Here is a 23304-nt window from a genome sequence, read left to right as displayed (position 1 = left end):
TATATATATATATATATATATATATATATAAAGATTCTGGCAGATGCGCATCAACACGGGGAGCTAACAGCCACACGTAACATCCGAAACAGTCGATAGCATCTGCAGGGGGGCAATCAGCAGCAACAGCAGCAGCACCAACAGCAACCCCAGCTGCACAACCACCGCCACCACCACTAGCACGACCATAAGCAGCTGCACCAACTACAATGGAAGCAGCAGATGCTCATCATCAATGCGGGCAAACCTCATCAACGAGAAGTTGAAAGAATTCTTTGGTAACCCCTCCTTGGTCGACACCTTCTTCCCCTACGAACTGGACCTTGAGGGCCTTGCGGAAGTCTGTACTGCTGTTAGTGCTGCTGCTGGCAATCTGCTGCAGCGTGTCTTCCACCAGATGTGTGCGCCGCACCTGCAAGTACAAAAACGGCAGCGGCGAGCCAACTCCCCCCCGGCACAAAGCCAAGAGCGCTTCCACCTCCGCCTGTCTAGCCTGACCACGAACACAAACAGCAGAAGCAGGGACAGTAGCAAGTGGTGCAGCAGACACTACGGACGCAGCGAGGGATAGGGGACCAACAGCAGCAGCATCCACAAAAGAGGTGCCAATAGAAGCAACAGCAGCAGATCCAGAAGCAGCAGAATCAACAGCATCGACGAGGAGGGATGGACCTGGTGTTGCTGCTCAAGCGTTGCCTGCATCCGAATTATCTCCGCCTTGGCTGATGCATCCAACACAAAAGGATGGGCGAGAAGCGAGAACTCATGCGTATGCAAGTTGGCTTGCGGCACTGCGAAGTGGTTGAAGGGGCGGTTTGCAGCGGCTGCTGCTGCTGCTGCTGCTGGACTCGACAACACTGCAGCAGGAGATGCAGCACCTGCAGCAAGAGCTGCAGCAGCAGATGCTGAACTCCACACACCCAAAGGCAGCGGCAAAAAGCCTATCATGTTAGATGCTACTGCTCCTGATTCTGCTGATGTTCGTACTGATCGTCCAAGCATCAAATGATTGCTTGATCTGTCGTTTGGTGTATTAAAACCTGTCGCCATCCCCTCTGATACAAACGCGCCAATCTCAGCAGCAAACCCACTTTCCGCCACTGCTTGTGTTATTGCTGGAGCTGATGGTCCTGCTCCTGCTGCTACTGGGGCCTCTGAATCTGCTGTCAGCAGACCCGGCGACAGTAGACCTGATCCAGAGTCGTCCTCCGCCGAGAATAAGGAGTGAACAGACACTGAACGCAAAACCATTGTATCTTCTGCCGTCACTGGTCCTCCTTCGTCTGCTCCTTCTGTTGATTCTTGTGGTGGTGCAAGTGGTGCTGCGGAAAGCACACCATTGGTAGACGGTATTTCCGAGCCATTTCTCGTCGCTGGTGCTGCTACCTGAGAGCATCCGTTCCCCGCTGGTCCTGGTGCTGTTGCTGCTCTTTCTTGGGTTGCTGCCGTAGCAGCAGAGGTCTCCATAGAGTGTGCAACGAATGCACTGTGTGGCGCTATGGTGAGGATGCTATGCTGCCTGCTTCGGTCGCGTCTCTCTCGTTGCTGTTGCTGCTGCAGCGCTTGCTGCAACAGCAGACTGCTGACAGCTGGTGCTGCTGCGCCTCTCCGCAAGCGTAGCCACAGAGCGAATTCGTGCTGCAGCAGCTGGTGACTTGAATTGATGGCATCGTTGTGAAAAAAATTGAAGTCAATTTCACTTAAGTCTTCCTGCCCCTGGTGGTGCTGTTGATACTCCACTGTAGTCTGAGAAGCAACCCTTTCTCCGGATCTTGCATTCACTTCTGGTGCTGCTTCTGCCAATGCTCCTGCTGCTCCTCCTGCAACTACTGCTTCTTCAGGTGCAGCTGGGGAGTGAATAGCGCTTCGAAGGAGGGTGGGGGCATCTAGATGAGGGTCTCCATCGCACGTCTGCAAGCGCCGCTGCTGCCGATGCACATTGGCAACATAAAGAATGTGAAGCAGGAGTAGAGCTGCCCTTAAGGCCGTTTCTGCTGGGTGCTGCGGAGCCTGAAGGTAATGCCAGTTCTCCAAAGGCCCAGCAGACAGCACGCGAACTGCAGCACAAGCAGAAACACGGGAACATGGGAGAGGCAGCAGCAGCATCAACATCTGCAGCACACGCAGCAGCTGTCAGCAGCACCAGAACGCTTCAAAGCAGCAAAAGCCACTGAATAATGAAACTACAATTGCTGCTGCAGCAACAACCACAACATGTACACTAGCAACATCAAGAACAGCACCGTCACTAACGACGGAAGAAGCAGCACTGGTAACAACACCAGCAGCAGCAGCAACAGCAAGGCTCATGCCTGTGATTAATTGCTGCACAACAGTGATGTGCTGCTCCAAGTGTCGCACTGGGACGTCGAGGTACCTGCCGAAGCAAACAAATAAAACCAATGGGAATTTCATGCATTCAACAACTAAAGATTTCACTTGAAAGAACCGAATGTCGATACGCATGGGAGATAAAGCAACGACAGCTCGGTGCCTTCAAAAACGCCCCAACCACCTCCAGCACAGCAACAGCACAGACGGTCATCAAGCCAACGCAAAAGGAGCAGCAGCAGAGGCCGAAACGCCAGCAGCAACAGCAGCAAAAACAGAAGCAACAAGAGCTACAACAACAGCGTCAACAGCAGCAGAACCAGTACCATATGGAGCCTCCGCATCCACGGGGGCAAGCACAGGGCCAGAAACAACCGATAAAGGAAAAGCAGCAGCAATCACCCCACCAGCCGTCTCAGCACTTAAACCATCTGCAGCAGCAACAACAGCAACAGTAGTAGCAGTAGAAACAGACCATCTGGCGATGGTGCGTCTGGCAGTGTAGGGCAGTTCCGCGACGACTTCACATATTTTCGCCAACTCCGAAAAGTCGGCCGACTCCTCCAACAGACGACCTTCTGCAGCAGCAGGACCAGCAGTCGCTAAAGCAGATGTAGCGGCAGAAGCAGCAACTCAGCAGATACACGTCTAACTAAACTGCGAAATCTCTGCAGACGGAGTGTCTGCTGCTGGCAGTAAAACAAGCGCTTGTCGGCCATGGATGCGGTAGCAAGAGCAGAGGTAGCGCCAACATCCCCAAGCTGCAGAAGCAGCGGCAGGTGCATAAGCAGCAGTACAACGAAGCCTCCCAACTACCTGACAAGTTGTTTACCCAGCAGTACTGGAATGAATGCTAGCTGTTGCGGTTGGTGCAGCGCCGCAGCTCGTTGCAGCAGACGGCAGCAAAGCCCATAGATCATCTGCAGCAAGAGTTCTACAGGATCCCAATCACCTGCAAAAGCAGCAGCAACAGAGTTCACGTGAAAAGGAACAGATGCAGCACGGAACCCTGCCGACGTGCGGTGCAACAGGCACCTCGAGGCAGCACAGCAGTAACAACGGCAATAGCAGAGCCACAAACAACAGCAGCAAGCAACAGCAACAGGCAGCAGCAGCAAACACCTGCCCGCACTGTTGGATGAATCACTCCGTACAGCCCTTGCAGCAGCAACGATGGCGCTGTGTAGCTTTTGCACTGCCGTCAAATTAACTGGTAAGCAACAGCCATCCCCTGGCTTCCAAATATCGCCCCACATGCTTGCGCTGCTGCGGTCGCTGGTTCCTTCTATGTTGGAGTGTGTTGCAGAAGGACGACGAACTGAGGTGCCCCCTTCAGCCAAGAGGAAGGCCCGACACAAGGCAAAGAAGTTGTACGGGAAGCTTCCTTCAAACACCCCAGCAACAGCAAAAGGAAGGAGCAACAATATATCATCCTCAGAGAGGCTTTAGGGTTCTTCCAGAAGCTCGTCAACGCAAACCCTTAGCCTACACTCTGAGGCCTAAACCGTAAATCCTATATGGGTTGGGGAGCAACAAGGGACTGAAACTCACCAGCTAGCGCCTCCCAGTCTCTCTTTGTTTGCAGCGTTTGTTGCAGTGTTTCTGCATCTGCCTGCAGCAGCTGCTGCAGCCGTTGTTGCTGTCGCCGCGCAGTTCCCAAGCGAGAGCAAGCCACCTCCCCAGCAACAGTGAATTCCTCCCCTACCCCTACGGAAAGCCTAAGGCTGCTACTGCTGCTGTTGCTGTTGCCTCTTCTGCTGCTGTTACTATTACTGCTGCTGTTACTACTGCTGCTCCTGCCCCTTCTCGCAAACTCTCTGAGGAGCCGATGAGCCGCTAGGGCCGAAGCTATTGCTGGAACCCCAAGCAGCAGAACCACACATGAAACAACTCTAGACAAAATCCCCTGGGCGATAAATTTGCAGCCAAAACAATCACAATGCGACCGGTAGTAACAGCAGCAGCAAAAACCCAGAGCAGCAAAAACAGCAATGCTGGAAGCAGTAATGTCGAAGACAGCGGCAAAAGACGCAGAAGAAGCAGCGCAAGAAGCAGCGACACAAATAACAGCAACAAACAAGAAGGAGCAGCTACTTACATTTCTCCGGATCAAAGTCCAGCAGCAAAAAGTGCTCCTTAAGCTCTTCAAGAGGTTCTTGAGGGCATAACAGTCCATCAGCTATCAGTGCAGCCACCACAGCGGAGGGCATTGTAGTGTCCGATGATGCTGTTGCTCCTGCTGCGGTGCCTGATGAAGGGGGCAGATCGGGACGTGTAGCAGCCATTCCAGCTGCAGTCAACGGCTAGGTGAAGTCTTGTCTTGTTCTGGCTACAAGACCCTCTAGAGCAGAAGGGGACGCTATGAGCTCCTGATGCGGTTGCTGTTGTTGCTGCTGTTGTTTCTGACATTGACGTTCCCGTTTGCTGTTTGTCGCTCTCTGCTTCTGGTTATTTGCACCCCCTTTGCTGGTCCTTATGCGCTGATCAGAGGCGACTAAACCCATGAGGCTACCCTCTAATGTGCCGAGTGGCTGCTGCGTCTGCTTTTGGTTGGTGCTGCGAGTGTTGCTGCTAGTCCGAATGGTTGGTGCGGCTCGTGCTGCTGTGTGCCTGTGTGTTTTTTCTGGCGTTGCCACTGTTCTCCTGCAGTCCCATGGGGCATACAGAAGCCGTCCAACTGCAGGAGTAGCAGCAGCCCAACAAGTCTTCCCCCAATGAGCTCCTTGCGCACGCAACACAGCGGCAGACTTGAATGTGGTTTGACCACTTTAAGGAGAATCAGACAAATTCCTAGAAGATAAAGCTTGAGGAATATCTGAGGGAATAGCTCCTGTTGTGGGTGTTTGCTTGTGGTGCTACTGCCGCACTGGTTAACCAGTGGCCGCTTCTTAGGAGCTGGGGATACCCTGTTTCTGCCCCAGCTTTAACTAAAGAAGCAGCATTATGAGCACATTTAATAATGCCTATAACTACTTGCTATGGCGTCAAAATGTGCCCAAACCATCCGTGTACCCAGCAGAACCCCCGGTATCCGCAGACCGGTCTGATAGGCAGATCGATGTTACGCTTGTCAGCTGTCTGGTCATTATTTCACTGTTTTCGCAATTCAGTTTCTGCGAAATAGGACTTTGCCTCATTAGATGCATGTTGCAAGTTGTGTTGAAGCTTCTGCAGTGGGAAGCACTGCTCCTACTCAAACAGGATTGCCTTGCAAGTTCTTGAGCAGCTTTTGGGCGTCGGTTGTGGCATTCTCTGCAGGAAATCGACGAGACAGTTGGAATTCCGAAGACCGTGGGAGATGTTTGTTTTTTATTTCCTTAAAAAGCCCAAATATATATGTCCTATTCAAAGTGTGTTTCCACCGTTTGTCCCAAACTCAAGGCACCAGCAGTCGTTGCGGTAGGAATGTTGGCAAGCAAACGAATACTCTACCACTGGTTGTTTGATCTACAATTTTAGAAAAGAATAATCAGCGAATCTAATTTGATTCAAAATGGTTCCAGAAGAGCATTTCCACAACTTAGTTCGTGGGGAAGTTCGATGTACCCACCGCCCAGCACCTGGTAATAATTATTGCTTTGTTTCACCCGATCGAGAATTAATACTATACATATATTCCCTTAACTCTGATGCCCACTGCAGGGAATCTAAGGGCAAAGTGCTTGCGTTTGCCGAAGCACTGTGTAAATGCCAGGCTGGCTGATTTTTGCCAGCAGGCAGCGGTATGCATCAATTAGTGGATTAACAATCGTCACCCCAAACTCTCACATGAATGCACAAGTACAGTTCAACTTTAGTGTACCTTCTTAAATATGGTTGAACGTAGGGGTGAAAAAGGTAGGGGTGAAACAACACGATGGGCATGAAGCGTCCGTTGTTACCCTCAGAGCAGCTACCAAGTGGACGTAAACTCCAACTAAAACCAAGTATATATTGCTTTTGTTCCAAAACAGATAAATAGAAACTGATCGAAAGGTCAATTTATTTACTTATTTTTTCACTATATACCTGCAATACAGGGACGACCCCTTAGTGTATGAGGCACCAATGTATACTGCGCCAAAGTGGGATGTCCTCCTTCCAAAGCGACGAGGGTGCTTGTTACATTCATACTGCAAGGAACAACACCCGATGATGCTGTTGTTTCTGCTGCAGCAGCTGAGCAGCTGCTGTTACATATGTACTACTTGCCGCATTCCCTGCTGGTGGCCTCGGGTCCTGCCAAGTTTTCTACCCTAAAGTTGAATTTTAACAGCAAATGGCTGCACGACTGCAGTTCCTTTAAAATGGCCAAAGCATGTTACTACGTATTCTGTAGAATTTACAGTATGGGATCCAGTACCCCGAAAGCACAGCCATTGGCACTGCAGCAGGTAGCTGCACGTAGTAGCGCACATCAAGTAGTGCAATAAAATCATCAGGGGAGTGGGAGTCAGAAGTAGGCAGGGTGAACACAAACGGAAGCATAATCACCAAGCCATTCGGACGACTTGAAGCTAAAGGGAAAATTCCGAACAGACCCAAGGCCAAGTACAGGCAAGCACATTTGTGTATGGGCGTGTTTAGGTGTAAAATATGGGAAGATATAATTTGCATGCTATGATGACACTCAGGTACATTGAAACACACTAATGCAAAATATATAGGCACATGGATTAATCTAGGTGTATCTAAATGCATGAAAATAGACATACAGTAATGCATTTGCACATCTTTGTATGCAGACGCATCGACTTTGTATGCAGACAATAGGAGGAAGTGCAAACAACTGTTATTGTGGAGACATTCGGAGGGATATCTGCACCGCTGGGAAGTCCAGAGTGCCGATGATGCGGAAGAAATCCACAGTGCGGAGGATAGGCAAGAGGAATCCTTCCTCTGTCGTTGCTGCTCAAAGTTTTATTCCTGGAGAAGCCGCCCATCACACTGAGCATCATCCGCTTTGCTGCATTTCAAGGAAAGCCTGGAGCAGCCCTTTTGCCTCTACGGCTGCATTGATAAGCCCTGTTTCAGACTGAACAAGGACAAAAGGATGTATTTCCAGAGTCTGTGCAATGCGCGCGAGTGAGATGTCCGTACAGCGGAAAACAGGGGCATCATTGTCGACAACTTCGCCAACTTCTGCGCTGCCGGGGAAATCTCCCAAGGCCTTCAGGAGAGTTTGTTCAGTCACAATGCCCATTAAAGCATCTGCAGCAACTCCTCCCTTGCTCCTCACTTCTGGTTCAACCTCGGGCTTCACGACAGCCACCAGGGGCTGAGCGGACTGCAGTAGAACTGTTGCCGCCTCTTTCAAAGACGCCGTCGAAGGTACGAAGCTCAGGGGAGGCAAATGCAGAGACTGAATGCTCTGACGAGCGTATTCGCTGTACTGCCTCTCCAGAACACTGGAGTCCAGGTAACCTGCAGGAAAATGGCCAAACGAAATACAGGGGAGTTTCATATGTACTTGTGTATATATGCATGCTTTTGTGTAAAATACATGCATGCATGCATGCCTCCATGCAATATATGTAGGTAATCGCATACACTATATGGAAGTGGACGCATAGCCATTATTCCGTGCAACATTGAAAGACACTGGAAGCGTATGGGGTGCCACGTTTGCTATGCATAAAACTATGCAATGCGTGCATGCCGTTCAGTAAAATGCACTCCTGTCTTGGTGTTTCGTGTCAACACCTGAATAGTCCTTCCGGAGCTGAAGGCGCACAGGTTGTTGCTGCTTGTTGTTTGTGTGGCACCAACACCAAAACAGCAATATAAAATGGTGGGCCTGTTTGCATCGAATCAAAGGTTCACGACAGGGAACACGAGTGGACCGAAGCTGCAGAGCCAAAGTGGATGCATTACCTTTGGCAACCATCCATTCGTCGGAAACAAATTTGGAGGTATAGTTGCGACTGCTGTCCGGAAGGATGAAGGCTACGCGTTTGCTTGCATCGTTTGTCCAGCCGAAGTGTTCGATGGCTTTGATTGCCCCTGCAAGGGCTGCGCCGGCTGAGCCCCCCACTAGTAGTCCTTCAGTCTTCAGGAGCAGGCGGGAGCAAAGGAAACTTTCTTCATCTGTGGTCTTCACCCAACAGTCGGTTGCCTGGCGATCCAACACAGTCGGCACGAAGTCGTATCCGATGCCTTCCACCACATATGGCTTGACGCAAGCCTCGTTCGGGTTCGCGAGCACAGAACCTTCGGGGTCAACGGCTACGACGAGGCAGTGGGGCGCAGTTGCTTTAATCCGGCGTCCGATTCCTGTTAAGCTGCCCCCAGTTCCTGTGCAAACCACCACCATGTCCAACTTGCCGCCACTCTGCGCCAGCAGCTCCGCGCCCGTTCCAAAAAAGTGCGATAATGGGTTTGCCGGGTTCCTGTACTGGTCAAGGATGCAGGCAACTTGCGACTGGTTACCGCAAGCTTCTGCCTGTGCCGCGCAGCCGTTCACCCAGGGCGTCTCCCCAGATTTTGCATTACTGGCACACACATCTCTCGCTTGCCGCTGCTGTGCCTCCATCGCCGCTTGCAAACGAAGGGAAAGCGCGATATGAGAGGTCTGTTCATCCCAAGCTGCCGCAGTTGGCGTGCGCAGAATGGTAGAACCCAAGGCCTTCATGATCCGGTGTTTCTCTGTGGACATCTTCATGGGCATCACAGCCACTGATCGATATCCTTTGACTGCAGAGGCCATCGCCAAGCCGATGCCGGTGTTGCCGCTTGTCGGTTCTATGAGAGCGCATCCCGGCGCTAGGTGTCCAGAAGCTTCAGCTGCTCTGATCATGCCTCGCGCGATCCTGTCCTTCGTGCTGCCCCCAGGGCTCAAAAACTCACACTTACCAAGCAACTGGCACGAGATGCCCAGTGCGGCAGCCACACGCGAAAGCCGAACAAGGGGCGTGCAGCCTACAGCTTCCAAGATGGAAGGGAGCTCGCACGACAGATGACTCCGGAAGAACGCAGGAGGAGGGGAAAACAACTTCTCCATATATTCCAAAGAGGGTTGCGAGTCATTTGATCCTGTAGCAGCAGTTCCTTCTGTGCTGCGGCAGGCGTTTCCGTTACCGTTTTTACACCTGTGGGAGCCGCGAAAGTCCCCATTTCTGTCTTGTGGGAGAGAGAAAAAGGCATCCCACCCTTGGTTTTGGAAGGTGTCATAGCTAGGAATGAGTACGTCTTGATTTTCGAGCTTTATGGACTGCAACGCTCGCTCGAGGTCGCCTTCCTGCCGGCGAAAAATATCTGCCACCTTGCCCAGTAGGCAACTGCCACTGATAATGATTCCCTGGGTTTTTTTGAGGTCCATGACAGTCAATGTGGATTTGAGGAGAAATGGATGTAGTAAACCGGACCTGACGTGTGGAGAGACGGACCAAAGAGGAAAGAGACGAGTTCTCGGGTGCAGCAGGTCGAGTCTTGAAATTTCTTCCAGGAAATAAGAATTCAAGTGCTTATGTCACTTTATAACATGGAAAAATGGCAACAGGAATCTTCACAAGAAGAGAAGCACAGCACAACCTTACACGCCAGTGAGCGGTGACCAGCTGGGAGAGACCCGCTGCCGAACAGCCAGCTTGTTGAGGAGCGAAGCAGGGTGTATCCCGCCTAAAGGAACAATCAGGAGCAATTTAACCTTATACAACTCAGTAACTTCCATCTGAATATATTCCTTCAGGGCTTCTGTTCTACAGCCACAGCTTGCAACTTTCGAGCAACCACGAAGAAATGCGTTTCCCAGCGGGCTACGAGGCTGAGCAGTGGCCCCGTGACCCCTTAGCTTTCTCGTGAGAATATGCATTTTATATATATAATTAATCACTTACATTGCTGTTTTGTATCACTATAAACAAGGTTTCAAATGAGATGCTGACGTGCATATCCTTGCCCTGAACCCTCCACCCAGTGCCTCCTCCTCCCGTCCGTGATGCCCCTCCACACATCGTGCGCTCATCTACAGCAGAGCAGAGGGGAAAAACCATCAGAGTTCAAAGCGGACACTACAAGTCGAAATTCACCCGACGGGTAGTTCCACTGTTAAGGGGAAAATCGTTGCACTTCCAAAGTGCACAGCTCAGGGACGACGAGGACAAAACCGTTGCAGAAGCATCAATTCGTTTCCAGCGTAGTACCGTTGCAGAAGCAAAAATCGTGTTGGGGCATTCCAATGTGAAACTACACTACATTTCGCACCGCAATTCATTCTGTTCAATATCATTTAGCCTGAGGCATATGCGCATTACTATGCTGTGACTTCCATCAGTAGATGGGAGGCCATTGCACCAATGAAATGCCATAAAAACATGCATCAGTCCCCAGATGAAGCACGTACATAGCTGCACCGTTAAGGGGGAAGTACTCCATGCTCTGGTCATGCAATATATTACTAGCATACAAGCATGGATGTACACAAAATGTGCCCAAGTCTGCTACTAAGAAAATGGAGGCATTTGCTGAACCGAAAAACTGCAGCAAATCCATTAATTGTAATTTGCAATAGAAAAGGGAGTGGCATATGTGTGGAGGTACCCTAAACGGTTAGGGAATATTCAAGACAATACTGCACACCACATTATTAGCTGTCTCCTGCACCAGCTTTTGCTGCATGCGTGCGCTGCAGAGACGGTTTTCCCGCCACCTCTCACCTCCAGTCGTACTGCAGGTGTGCGTATTACTGCTGTGTCTGTTGTAGTATAAACTGCAGAGACCCCTTCCGCCCCTCAGACCCCCTCTATCCTCCTTTTTCCTCATTTTCAAGTATTGTTGTTGCTGCTGCTACTGGTGCTGCAGCGGCGCTCATAGGTAGTGCTACTGCTAGCCACCTTACGTTGCAGGAACTCTTCCAGTAAGCCTACCGACTCTCTCTCCTCTTGATCATCCGGTTAACCTAGCGACTCTCTCTCCTCTTGATCATGTTGCCTCGGTCCTCCTCTTCCTCATCTTCATCATAGTCGCCTTCTGTATGTTCGTCCAGTGTGGATTCGTGGATTTCGTCCCTCCTTTGTTGCTCAAGAGAGGAATGGTCCGGTCGGTGCTGCTGCCGATGCTGCTGTGGCTCCGCCTGTTGTTGTAGGCTCGGCTCCCCGTCGGCAATTATCCAATCGTCTTCCTGTTGCCCGCTTCCCAGTCTGTATGTTGGAAATTTTGTGTGTCCTTGTGGAATGCGGCGATGTTGGTGTTTCGTTGTGAAAAGGGCGTACTGTACTCTCCACTGTGTGTAGGTGCTTGAGAGGAAAGACTTGGGCGAGTATTCGGAACAGAATAGTCTGCGTTTAATTTCAACTAGTTGTTCTGGAGAAGGCCGAGTGCCCTGCTTGAGCAGCTCAACGGCTCTGACGAGGTCCTCGACGAGCACCATGTTGAAGTTTGCCTGAGGGGAATTCACCTTAGCATCTCTGATTACACCCCAATCATTTGGTACAGCATTTGCGAGCCGCCTGAACCAGGGGACAGTGGCGGACTGCCCCAGCAGTTGCAATGTACAGACAATAACATCAAAGGCGAGGAAGCGGACGCCCAGACGCGGCAGCACCGCAGAGGGGTTGAGACCTACCAGCCGTTCCTTCTGAAAATACAACAAGTGCATTGCCAGTTTCTGAGCAACGAGCTTGAGCTGGTGCAGCCCCTCAGCACTAATCCTTTCCGCCCATAAGACGTTCTGCGCCCGCTGCAGCAGAGGCGCAGCCCAACGAGTTCCGTAAATAATATTTGGGTCCCCGTCAACAACGTGAAGAGGCCGCATAGGCCCAGGCAATGGAGCAGGCAAGCGCGCAAATGGATGCCTCCGCAGGTCTTCCGTGGTCGATGCTTCTCCACTAATGCGTGTCGACGATAGCGTTCCAGCTACTGCTGCTCCAGTGGTTGCCCCCTGTGCTCGTTGTGGAGATGATCTTCCAGCAGCTGACAGTGATTCTCCCGAGGAATTCGCAACAGCATGTGAATCCCCTCCGTGAAGATTGCCACCCTTTTGTTCTTGCTTCTTCCGCTCCTCTTGTTCCTTTCCTTGTTGCCTTTCCTGGCTCCAAATTGCTCGTTTCCCGGCCTGCACTTGGGGAGATTCCTCCTTCCCCGTATCCGCGTGCGGGTGTGGCTGCTGCAGCTGTGGCGATCTCCTTAGCTGCTGCTGAGTTTGCTGCTGCTGTATCTGCTGCTGAGTTTGCAGCTCAGTCTGCTGTGGCTGCTGCTGCTTGTCTCCTTGTTTCAGCTCTTGCAACTGCTGTTGCTGCCGTTGTAATTGTTGCTGTTGCAGTTGCAGCTGTTGCTGCTGCTCTTGTAGCTGTTGCTGTTGCTGCTGCACCTTCTGCTGCTGCTGTTGAAGCTGTTCGTATGCCTGCTGCTGAAGCAGCTCCTGCAGCTCCAGTTGCGACTGGTGGAGCTGTAGCTGCTGCTGTACCACCTGCAGCTCGCGCTGCACCTGCTGCAGGTCTTCTTGTTGCTGTTGCTGCGGCTCTGTCGGCTGCTGCGGCTGCTCCAGCTTTGGCCCCTCTAATAGCTTTTGTAAGTTTCGGACTTGGCGCCTTTGTCGGCGCAGTTGGCACTGCAACTGCTGCTGTATTTGTTTTTGCTGCTGCAACAACAACTGCAGTAGATCCCAGTGATCCTGCGGCATGTCCTCCGGCTTCAGGCTCTCAAGTAGGGGCTGTGGATGCGGTAGCAGTGCCTGTTCTCCAATATTATCCTGCTGGCGCTGCTTCTGATTATTGCGTTGCTCTTCATCTTGGTGCTGGTGTTGGCAATGCTGCCGCTGTTCTGGGGTAGCAGCATCAACTGGGAAGGCTTCGGTGATGTGCTGCTTGTGCTGACATGTCTTTGCCTCTTCCCGATGCTTCGTCATCTGCAGTAGCGTTCTCGCCGCGTTGATAACATCTATATCCCGCTCCACCAGCAATTTTTGGGATTCATCACCTGGGGTAGAAGCGGATGCACCAGAAGTCTTAGAGTCAAATGCCTTTGGAGAAGATGAGCTACGGTCCGGAGAAACTCGCCCTTCGAATAGCAAATCTTGTTGCTTCACACCTTCACCAGTGATCTGTAAATGCGCATCGTGCTCCTGCTTCTGCTTCTGCTGTTTCTGTTGCTCCTGCTCCTGCTCGCCCTGCAGCTGGGCTTGCTGCGATGCTGTGTCTCCTTCTTCCGAGGGCCGAAGAGTCTGTTTCGCTCTCTTTACCTCTGTGTCGCTACTAACGCTTCCTCCTCTGCTTGTGCTTCTGCTGCGTTTACGTCCTTGCCTGCTGCCCGCCTCCGCTGGACTCTGAAGGCTCTGGTGAGGGGCATCAATACCAACGAACCCGTCTTTACTCCATACATTTCGGTCTCCAGTGCCTTGAGGCTCTGTCAAAGTGGTCTCGTTAGGGCCCTCTGCAGAAGTTCTTGTATGTAATGAGCTGTGATCGAGCCGTTCCAACGTCTCTTCAAGCTGCTGCTCAGGATGCCCGCCAGGAGGCCTCTCAGGGGAAATTTCATGTGGTGCCCCGACAAGGCCTTCGGAATGACCGTCAGCGGTCGCTTCAGGGGACCCCTGCGTGTCCTGACCACAGGACTGGAGTGCAGCGTGCTGGGGGGTCCCTTCATCTTGAGCGGACAGCCGACGGCCAGGAATTCTCTTCTGCACTTCTATGCAGAGGGAGACTAGGAACACAAATGCTAAGACGGAGGCAAGAGCAACTATCCTTAAAAAGGAAGATGAATGCGAGCCTCCTTGCCCCCCCCTTTGGGGAGCATACTGCCCATTCTTGCCGGAGGCCACCCTAGACCTGAAAAGATCGAGCTCCTGTCCTGTTGTTAATCCGAACAAACCACCTTTCGGATCATCAGAAACGAAAGAGGAAGCATCTGAAAAAGAACCCCAATGGGGCCGAGCTGTAGCCTGGTCATTTCCACTTACTTCCGTTGCAGAATACCCCATTTAGCACGGACGGCGGGTGTAGTGCACGCGCAATACAATAGAGCGCATGTGGTAACCTTAGAGGTCTAGTTTCACGAAATAAAGCAATCAGAAATATAAACACACTTATATTGGAACTCTTTAAATAAAAAAGAGGTCAAATGAGCTAAGATTGCTTGACCGCCTACACTAGGGCTGACCGTGAGTCTGACGCAGTTGCTGTGGCTCAGACCCTCTCCTGGAGGGGGTTAGTGAGTTCTATTATTCTGGGTTTTCCCCCCAAGAATATCGGCTCGAATAAGTTTAGTGGAATTAATAATTGATTAAATGGAACGTTTGGGGATTATGTGTGGAAAAAAGATGGCGTATGTGGCATGTGCATCTAGTTTGGCACACCTAGGTGACATAAGTAATAACAGCCAAGTCCAGCTGTTCCCTACAGCGGGGCAAGGAGGACGATCAAATACCGTGCTCTAGAGATTGAAAAGGCGGCAGACACCTTTATTGCTGGTACATTCAATTTTTAATGCTGATTTCAATACAAATCAATGGGGAAAAGAGAACTACAAGACTTTACAAGGTGTCTCGATGCTAGGCGAACGGAGGATATGACGTGGGGCATGGCCACGAAAATCGCTGCAAATGGGGGAGAAATACAAAGTAAATGTATACAGAATAGAAGCTTTCCTTGTCAGACTCCCCTTTGTTGCTTTATGCCTATTCGAAACAGCGCTATCCTGCGCCAACCCCGGTGGTGGAAGTACCGAGCGCTACGCTTCTGCACGCACGAACACAGTGCCTACTTGGCTGCATCTGCTAGCTCACATATCTCACGAAAACGAATTTGAGAAACCAAACTGCACAAATCTGGCTGGTTGACTTAACATAAATGGGGCGATCCTTTTGCGGGAGCCGTGCTGTGCGTAACCACTACAGCGTGCCTTGCCCCAACGGCGTGGTATACTCGAACTTCCTCGCATGCTGCCTATTGATGGACTGGAACTTGTTGAACAAATGTCAAGATTTCTATTTCACTCTCCAAAGTGTGGCTTGGGTATCTTAGTTTGTTAGGTATTGGCACGTGCATCTCTTGCATCTCATCTCTACCAACGTGCAACGCAGCCTCCCTGCAATAGAGCCAAAATGCTTGATGTGGTCTCTTTAAATAGGTGTGCGGCCTCTCTTGCCGTCCTCAAATAAACTGGGGACAGCGGCATGAGTTCCGGTGTTCTGGACAAGGACGCGTGTGGAGATGCGGCATATAATGCTACAAGGCCGACTGGAGTGCAGCCACGACCAAAAGCCACTTCATGAATTCCCTATGACAGTTGCCAGTTGCTGTAATTCACAGAACGCACACACATACACGAAGAACGAACGGACATATTATTCCAGACGACCCCGAATACCTCCGTAGGTCTGTTCGCTTGGCATAGATATAACCATCATTTTCCTACCCTCTCTTCTTAAAAAAAGACACCAGCAACCGCAAGTTTTCACCGGCATTCTGGCAAGTACAGCGAAGTAAGGAACACCTCTACTACCCAGGCATGCCTGATGGCGGGCAAAGTTGGAGGGAGTCGTCGTGGATTGTTTTCGCTGTTACGGTAGTTTGTGCCGGATAAACAGTAAACGCTATGGTTATACCAACCCGACCAGCAGCTCCACTATTGTTTCCCGGCACAAGGGAATGAAGATTTTAATCAATATCCAAGGTACGATACCAGAAAATGATATTTTTGGCGAACATATCAGGCAAATGCGAAGCATATATTGACTAATCAAGCATGCTCGCAACCATGCGGTTTTTTTTAGAGTAGCGAGAGCCCTCGATGGTAGCCGAGGACAAATTTGAGGTGCAGGAGCGTCGACTGGCTATGAAAAGAGATTTTGAAAAGGAGCTGGCCCCGTTACAGTTTTCAAGCGCTTTTGGCACGGACGGCCCCGGAATGCCTGGGGATGGTGCGAAGAGCAGCCTGTGGTGAGTATCAACGCACCCCGCTGCAACTAGTGCTGCAAGACAACCACCCATGCCCAACTTTTGCAGCTTCGAATATCAGTGAGGAAACTTAGTAAACACCTTCTTGGCCTACGACGTCCCCAACGCACTCAAGTGTAGTGTTGTTAGGCAGACAACGATTGAGACAGGCCACAACATGGAGGCACTACTTCACTGCATATGTCCGTTTTGCTGTTGCTGTATTGGGAAGCATTTGTCGCTGGGGCGTGAGTAAGAGGCACAGCTGAAAAGTCCTATGCAGGCCACCACGCACACAACGATCCCTGGGAACGCCAAGCTGTTTGCGAAAACCCAAAACTCCTGGGAGCGGTGCTGCTGCTCCTGCGCTAAGGCCCCTAATCGTTTCACTCATATTCCGACGGGCGCCAAAGGAAGAGCCGGCAAACTCATCAAATACCTACGTAGATTAGAGCAGGGGGCAAATGTAACCTGAGGGTTGTTACCTCTATTTACAGCGCTTTTCATTTACTACATTTTAGTGGCCGGCACGCTTGTCGCTCCCTTCACAATCGAAACGATGCGCTTCGGGAAGAGGACGCCCGGCGGAGTTTAGAACCACCTGTAGCCTGTTGTGCCAAAAATTATTAATTAGTCATACAGTTATATCCCTCAGCTCTTCGGGAGGGTTGCTTGGACGTAGTCAAGGCAGTACCACTATCCGATGAATAAGATATGCCGGCACTCCACAACGGGGGTGTTTGCCAAAAGTAAAAGATGTACGTGAAATCTGCTTTTTCTCGTGGATAAACTAATGCCAACGGATTTTACAACCGTCATCCTTCCGCCAACCATCAAAATCTTCCTCTTTGAGGCGCGGCGGAGAGTATTCAGAGCAGAAGAGCATCCGCTTAATCCTCACCAGATCTGAGGGTGAAGGTCGCCTTCCTGTCTTGAGAGTTTGTATTGCCATGCTGAGTTCGTTAACCAGACATGTGAAGAAACTCGACCGGCAAAGGGCCATCCCCCGTGGGGTCGGGGGGGGCGGAGAGTGGCTAATCGCACCTACGAAGGCTTTCCAATCATCGGCAGCTGGTGTCTGCCTGAGGACTATGCAAATGGAAACCACAGCATCCAGCACTAGAAAGCGGATTCCCAGACGGTGAACCATGCGGTACGTCTGGTGGTTTGACAGGTCATCTTGCTGATGGTAATATGCGTGCCCTACAAGTAATTGCCCTATGTCCCGCAGTTCCTTCATCTGTTGAAGATCTAAAACGCGGTTGGCGAAGAGGCGACGAACCTGCTCCAGCAACGGCACAGGATTCCGCCTGCCCGGCGGTCTGGATATGGCGGCCTTGATGTTAAGAACAAACGGGCCAGGAGTCCGCTCCAATATTGGACTCGGCAGGTAAACAAACGGGTGCTCTCTCATAGGATCAAGGTAAGAATTCGGCGCCACAAGCTGCCCCCCGCCTGCCGGTGTCGATACAGATGCAAGCATGGAGGCACCTGCTGCTGCTGCGGATTCTGCATCTGCGGCTTCATCACGAGTCAATAAACTAGAGAGTGTCGGAACCTGCAAGCTCGTGCCTCCTTTACTTGTCGTCAGTGCTGCAGAAGACGGTCCCGGAATAGGCATGTCACGCACAGACACACCGCTTGCTGCTGAGGCCGCATCAGCGGAAGCTTGAGCAGATCCATAACGTGATTCATCTGCACCAGCAATAGAAGGTGAAGCATGATGAATTTCCGGAGTCACCTGCCCTCTAAAGGCCTCGAATGTCGATGGACCTGAGGACGTTGCAGAAGCATACAGCTGCAACACTTGTTGAGAGGTGCTCGGCAGAGGCTTTTCAGTCGTTTGAGAGCCGTGGGAAATCCATACATCTTCCTCCGACACCAGTTCAGCAGGCTCCAACCGCTGCTGGTCCTCCAGTAATTTCTGCTTCTCTAGCTCCCCCTTCTTCTGCACTTGTTGCGTTTGCTCGTGCTCCTGTTTCCGCTTCTTCTCCGCTAGCACCTGCTGCTCCTGTTGCCTCGCCTGCTGGCTGTCCTGCTGTTTCCGCTTACGAATTCGTGTTCGCCCAATATCTTGTACCACCTTCTGTTCCTGTTGTTTCGCCTTTTGCGTTCCCTGCCGTTGCATCACTTGCTGCTTCTGGTGCTGCTGCTGCTGCTGCTGCCCCCGGTGCAGTGCATTTGCTTGAAGTAAAGGCTGATGATCCCCTTCGTCCTCCCTAAGGGGAACCTGCGAAAGCATGGGTCGTCCCTGTTGGTACAATCCTAACTGGTGCTGCTGATGTAAATGGGCCCTTTGGTGTCGCCGGGAATGCCGCCTCTTATGCAACTTCTGCTGCAGCTGATTCAGCCTCCTTTGCATTTGTTCAATCTGTCGCTGCAGCTGCCGCACCTGCGAATCGAAGGACTTCTTCTCTTCTGCCTTCGGATCAGCAGCATCTTCGGACGCTGGTGTGTAGTGTGTAGATTGTAGATTCAGGATTCCTGAGGCTGCGTCAAGCTCTGCTGGCGTGCGCTCTTCACCCGATGGCTGTGGAGTGCCAAATGGTAATTGCTGCAGGTGAAGCTGTCCCGGCCTTGGAACGGCCCCCGGTGGAACAAAACCAAAGGGAGTTCCAACGCGATCATCTAGAAACACATCCTGCTGCTCTGCTTGCTGGTAGGGAGTACGCCCATCGCCACCGGTCCCACTTTCAACCGCTTGTGCCAAAAATCTCTTTTTAATGGGAAGAGCCAGAATTCCCCGAGCAGGGGAACTGGGATGTTGCGGTCTCGTGCGTTGTTGCTGCTCTTCACCTTCACCACTTTCACCACATATACCAGTCGATCCATCAGTGTCTTTTGGGCTGGCCAGCGTGCGGCTTGGGATGCCCTGCACTGCACGCCTCTCGAAAAAGCGCGAACAGAAAGAAATGAGCACTGCAACTGCTGCAACAGAGGCTAAGGTTGCCACAACAAGACGCATACAAGTAAGGGAGCGACAGGTTTTGGCTCTCAAGCTGCCTGGTCGAGCAAACGTCGATCCCACTGTGGGCAGCGATGGAGAGGTAAAGGCTGAATCAGCGCTTGGAGTTGCATTTTCCTGAAGAATATTATGCAACTCCGGCATTTGGCCCCAAATTCAAAGTATTAAAGTCGATGTCATGACCCACAAGACCTGTAACAACAGGGTGCCTCCAATGTGGCTCGAGCAAACCACAGATTTCCACCTGGCCCGCCGACTGGGTGACAGTATCTCCGAATTATGGAGGCTTGCTGCTGTAACCTTGTTTCAGTGCTCTTTAAAAGGGAGGTGCGAATGAAAATAAATCTACGCATGAGAAAAGCAATGTAGGAACTATATCCACCAGTGCCAGAGGACGTAATTCGGGGAATCAGCAGAGGGTCACGAAAAAACAAAAACGGGCCTAGCAGAATGACAACGTCCGCAAAACCAATAAATAAAGATGGTAGTAAGATAGCTTCAATTCAGAAGCTTACCAAAACATCCTTTCAACGTACGTGGGGCATATCAGGTCTCCCATTGCCGACCCTTGCATGCCAAGAGGCCATGAAACCCACGCTATAGTCGTAGCGATAAGTTTTAATGCCTGAAACTCAGGGTCAATTGACGGCATATCAAGCAAAATTTTTGCTATAAAAGTGAAGCTATCAAACTTGTTGTAGTGCATAAAGCCGCCCCACTGGGGACGGCAATCTGTGCCACTGCATCGGAGCTAGGCCATTCAGACAGTAAACCAACGATGATCACCATATAACAGCAAATAGAGTCATCAATGTTTACAAAGGGTCATCTTAAGCTCTCCAAGAAAGCAATTGGCCTCCCCACACAATCCCATGCTCGTGGGCTCGACTACCTGTGCAAGGTGGCCCAAGGACCTGTAGCTCCGCCCCTAGTAGGCAGTCTAAGATGAATTGCAGAGTAACTCGCTACAAGTAGTTCTGCAAAGCAACCACATGCAAGCATAAGCAAATCTCCGTCTGCTACATCACTAACATCGTAGCGAACCACTGAGCACGTGTTTTGCTCCAGGCCGCCTCTACTCATATAGCAGTGCACGTGCCTGCTTTCACCGCACCGTTCAACATCTATCAAAATTTTCTACCCCAACTACTACACAATGTGTGTCTGCTTGGTTATGCAAAAGGCTGCTGGGTCGAAGGGAGGGCGGCTTTTCTCCATTTGAATTGGTTGCGCTTAACAATATTGAGCCTTGCAGAAAGCCAAGAAGGTACGGAAGCAAAGTTACGCACAACGAAAAGTTAAAAAAGGGAAAGTAGAAAATACGGAAGAGCCATGTATGGGCATTCCTGAGGGCTGTAATTTTCGAATCACTATGCCCGCTTCTCCTGTAGCCGGTTTGGCTCAGCAGATAATTGCATTAACGAGTACCTGCAAATGCCGCTGCCAGCTCTTTATGCCCCTCCCCTTGGGTGAGAGTTTACGTTAATTTTGCGGCATTGCCGTATTCGTTCTTTTTGCTGCCATGACTGTGCCGTTTGAATTCTGGTCTGTCCAGTTGCGTAGCCCTGCTCATTCTCATGCAATATTCAATGCGACTTTGTTGACAGAAAGCGAAAAGTGTCTGTTAATAGTTCGTCCCTGTTTTCTAAGTGTTATATATGCCAGATGCTGTTGGGTACAATGGGTATTCCGTCTGTTTTCAAGATTGCACTCTCATTCCATGCGCTCGCCTCCCCGGAATTCGACATTACACTATTTCAATGTCCTGCGGTGTTTCTCTCTCCCCATCTAGATCTGTGCAAGTGTCATTTTCACCCTCCTTGATGCATAAACTCTCAAACATCTTGACCAGATGTATTCCGTAGAGTTGCTCCTCTGGCCAATCTGGTCGCGTACTGTCCACTCATAAGCGCAAACCCAGGGGCAAGATTCGCGCCTCGGTCCTTCCCCGTTTAGGCATGCAGCATTGAAGCAAAAAATGGTGGTCGGCCATATCCGTGGATCGTTGTGAGCTGCAGTGGATTCAAAATAAAGGAGTCCCCAAAAGCTTAGCTTTCTTCCCCTCCTGTCTGCACGATCCTCGGCAACACCGGCAAAAAGGCGCCTGGGATTGTTGCTGAAGGGGACGGGCTGCCATGAGTTGCAAAGAGCCTTTCTGCAGCTAATGATGCAAGGCTAGCAATGTCAAACCATAATTAAGCCAAAGACCTACAATGGCCATACTTCAGGCAAGTACAAATTCAGTCTGGCCAACCTCATTTCAGGCAGGCCACATCATTGACACACAACTGCAATGAAGCGGAGGCCTCAACGCCCCTGCGCACATAAAGGCGCGGAAACGCTGCGGTATAGTCACAAACAATAACAACCTGGAAGTGGCTCTGTTGTGCGTGCGTTAAGCCGTCCACTCTTTTCGTTCAAATTCGGAAAAGCGAACGGAAACGCCTGCGAGATAGTTATGCACCCATGCATTTAGGTGCTATGAGACAGAGGTAATGAAACCACTACTTCCCCTATTGTTCACACTTTAGTTTGGTGCACCATTTCCATATTCCTCATATTCGAGTGGAAGCAGTCAAACTGAGCTGGCCGACCCCTGAATTCAGCGTCTGCTCTAGCACCGGTTGGCCGAAATTGTCCAGCACCGTACCCGTTAAGCTTATCGAAGAGGTCAGAAGCCGTCTCCCTAGAAGAAGCCTACGGTTATTGAAGAAGAACAGATCGGGCGCAAATTGTTTGTATTGCTAGTTATGCATTTATGCTTCATTCCCCTTCGCAATAATGGGCACTTCCACCCGCGCCCACGCTAGAGAAGAAAGCTGACTTCGGTGAAATTGCAGTCTTGCTCCCTCCAGGGGTCGAACTCCGCCGTTTGAAAATTCCTGGGAGAGGTCGGCAAGCACAAGAGCATCCGCTTGATCCGCAAGAGGTCTCTGGGTTCTGGCCTCACTCCCCTCTTGAGTGTTTGTATTGCCCTGCTGAGCTCCAGAGCTCGCGTTGCTGACAAGTTGGGTCGCCCTGCTCTGCTTCGTCTGTCCGCCAACGGGGCCACGTCGTGGCTAATGGTACTGACAAAGGCTTGCCAATCTTCGGGTTTTGGTGTCTGATCGAGAACTATCAAGGTGGAAACTACAACATCCAGCACCATGAAACGTACTCCCAACCGTTCTACTGCGTAGCTGCCCCTGAAACCTTCCACGTTTTGATTCTGATAATGCACAGCGTGTTCCATCAAATTTTGTGTTATCTGCCGCAATTCCCTCATCTCCTGACGAGACAAAACTCCTTTCAACAGCAACGCGCGGGCCTTATGCAGCAATGGTATGGGGTTCCTCAAGCCAGATGTGCTGGACAGGGCTTGCTCAAAATCAACACAAATCGGTCCCCAAAAAGTGTCCTCTGCTCGTCTCGGCAGACGCACAAATGGATGTTCTCTAATAGCAGCAGAAATTGATGTGCGAGGTCCTCGCAGGCCCTGCAGTGACGGAGTCGCTACAGGTGCCATTAGGGGAGAACCTGCCGCTGGTGCTGCTGCTGCTAGTGCTTCACCCGCACCTATTCTTGACGTCAGGAGACTAGCCAGCAACGGCGCGCTCAATCTCATGCCCCCTCCGGCAGTTGCTGGTGCAGCAGAGAACGGGTCCGCACTAGGCTGGCCATCTGGCATGACTGCTGCTGCAGCCCTTGCTCCCTCCATACCGAGAACAGCAGCAACTTCACCCCGTGGAACCCCTGAAGCACTACCAGAATATGTATCAGCATTTCGTGTAAATCCCGCCACAACCGGTCCGCTGAGGCCGTCGGACGTCGAGGGACCTGCAGCTGTTTCACGAGCATACGGCTGCAACGCCTCTTGAGAACCGCTGGGCTCAGCCTCTCCCGCTATTGGAGAGACCTGGAAAATCCACTCATCCTCCTCCAATTGCACCGGGACCTCATCAGCAGGTTGCAACTGATGGGTCTCGCCCTCCTCCTGTAGTTTGGGCTTCCCTTGGTGTCCCTGCCTCTGTCTTATTTGCTCCTGTTCCTGTCCAACTTGCTCCGTCGCTGTCACCTGCCTCTCTTGTTGTTTGACTTGCTCCCCGTGCTTTTGGAGTTGCAAGTGCGGCTGCTTGCTCTCCTCTTGGGCCGAATGCTGCTCCTTCTGCTCAGGGAAAT

At 51.2% G+C, this 23304-nt stretch overlaps 5 protein-coding genes across 5 annotated transcripts; all 5 read right to left on the bottom strand.

Moving 5' to 3' along the window:
- Positions 1 to 232: 232 nt before the first annotated feature.
- Positions 233 to 4616, bottom strand: EMWEY_00036950 (E3 ubiquitin-protein ligase, putative; the record flags this gene model as incomplete). The annotated part of the gene is made up of 6 exons (XM_013482191.1): positions 233 to 493; positions 673 to 2057; positions 2244 to 2377; positions 2807 to 2909; positions 3883 to 4185; positions 4430 to 4616. 6 exons carry the CDS (start codon positions 4614 to 4616, stop codon positions 233 to 235), a joined length of 2373 nt encoding a protein of 790 aa, XP_013337645.1.
- Positions 4617 to 7264: 2648 nt separating this feature from the next.
- On the bottom strand, positions 7265 to 9628 carry EMWEY_00036940 (cystathionine beta-synthase, putative; the record flags this gene model as incomplete). The annotated part of the gene is made up of 2 exons (XM_013482190.1): positions 7265 to 7734; positions 8185 to 9628. The coding sequence occupies 2 exons, from the start codon at positions 9626 to 9628 to the stop codon at positions 7265 to 7267; spliced, it is 1914 nt and encodes a 637-aa protein (XP_013337644.1).
- A 1578-nt stretch (positions 9629 to 11206) lies between these two features.
- On the bottom strand, positions 11207 to 14224 carry EMWEY_00036930 (hypothetical protein, conserved; the record flags this gene model as incomplete). Its single annotated transcript, XM_013482189.1, has 1 exon — positions 11207 to 14224. The coding sequence occupies one exon, from the start codon at positions 14222 to 14224 to the stop codon at positions 11207 to 11209; it is 3018 nt and encodes a 1005-aa protein (XP_013337643.1).
- A 2747-nt stretch (positions 14225 to 16971) lies between these two features.
- On the bottom strand, positions 16972 to 19290 carry EMWEY_00036920 (hypothetical protein, conserved; the record flags this gene model as incomplete). Its single annotated transcript, XM_013482188.1, has 1 exon — positions 16972 to 19290. The coding sequence occupies one exon, from the start codon at positions 19288 to 19290 to the stop codon at positions 16972 to 16974; it is 2319 nt and encodes a 772-aa protein (XP_013337642.1).
- Positions 19291 to 21952: 2662 nt separating this feature from the next.
- Positions 21953 to 23304, bottom strand: EMWEY_00036910 (hypothetical protein; the record flags this gene model as incomplete). The annotated part of the gene is made up of 1 exon (XM_013482187.1): positions 21953 to 23304. A coding segment is annotated over one exon (1352 nt), but the record flags the coding sequence as incomplete, so codon positions are not given.

Source organism: Eimeria maxima, genomic scaffold (assembly GCF_000499605.1).
Source record: "Eimeria maxima Weybridge genomic scaffold, Emw_scaff543, whole genome shotgun sequence".
NCBI lineage: Eukaryota > Apicomplexa > Conoidasida > Eucoccidiorida > Eimeriidae > Eimeria > Eimeria maxima.
This window is presented reverse-complemented; position numbering and strand designations above follow the sequence as displayed.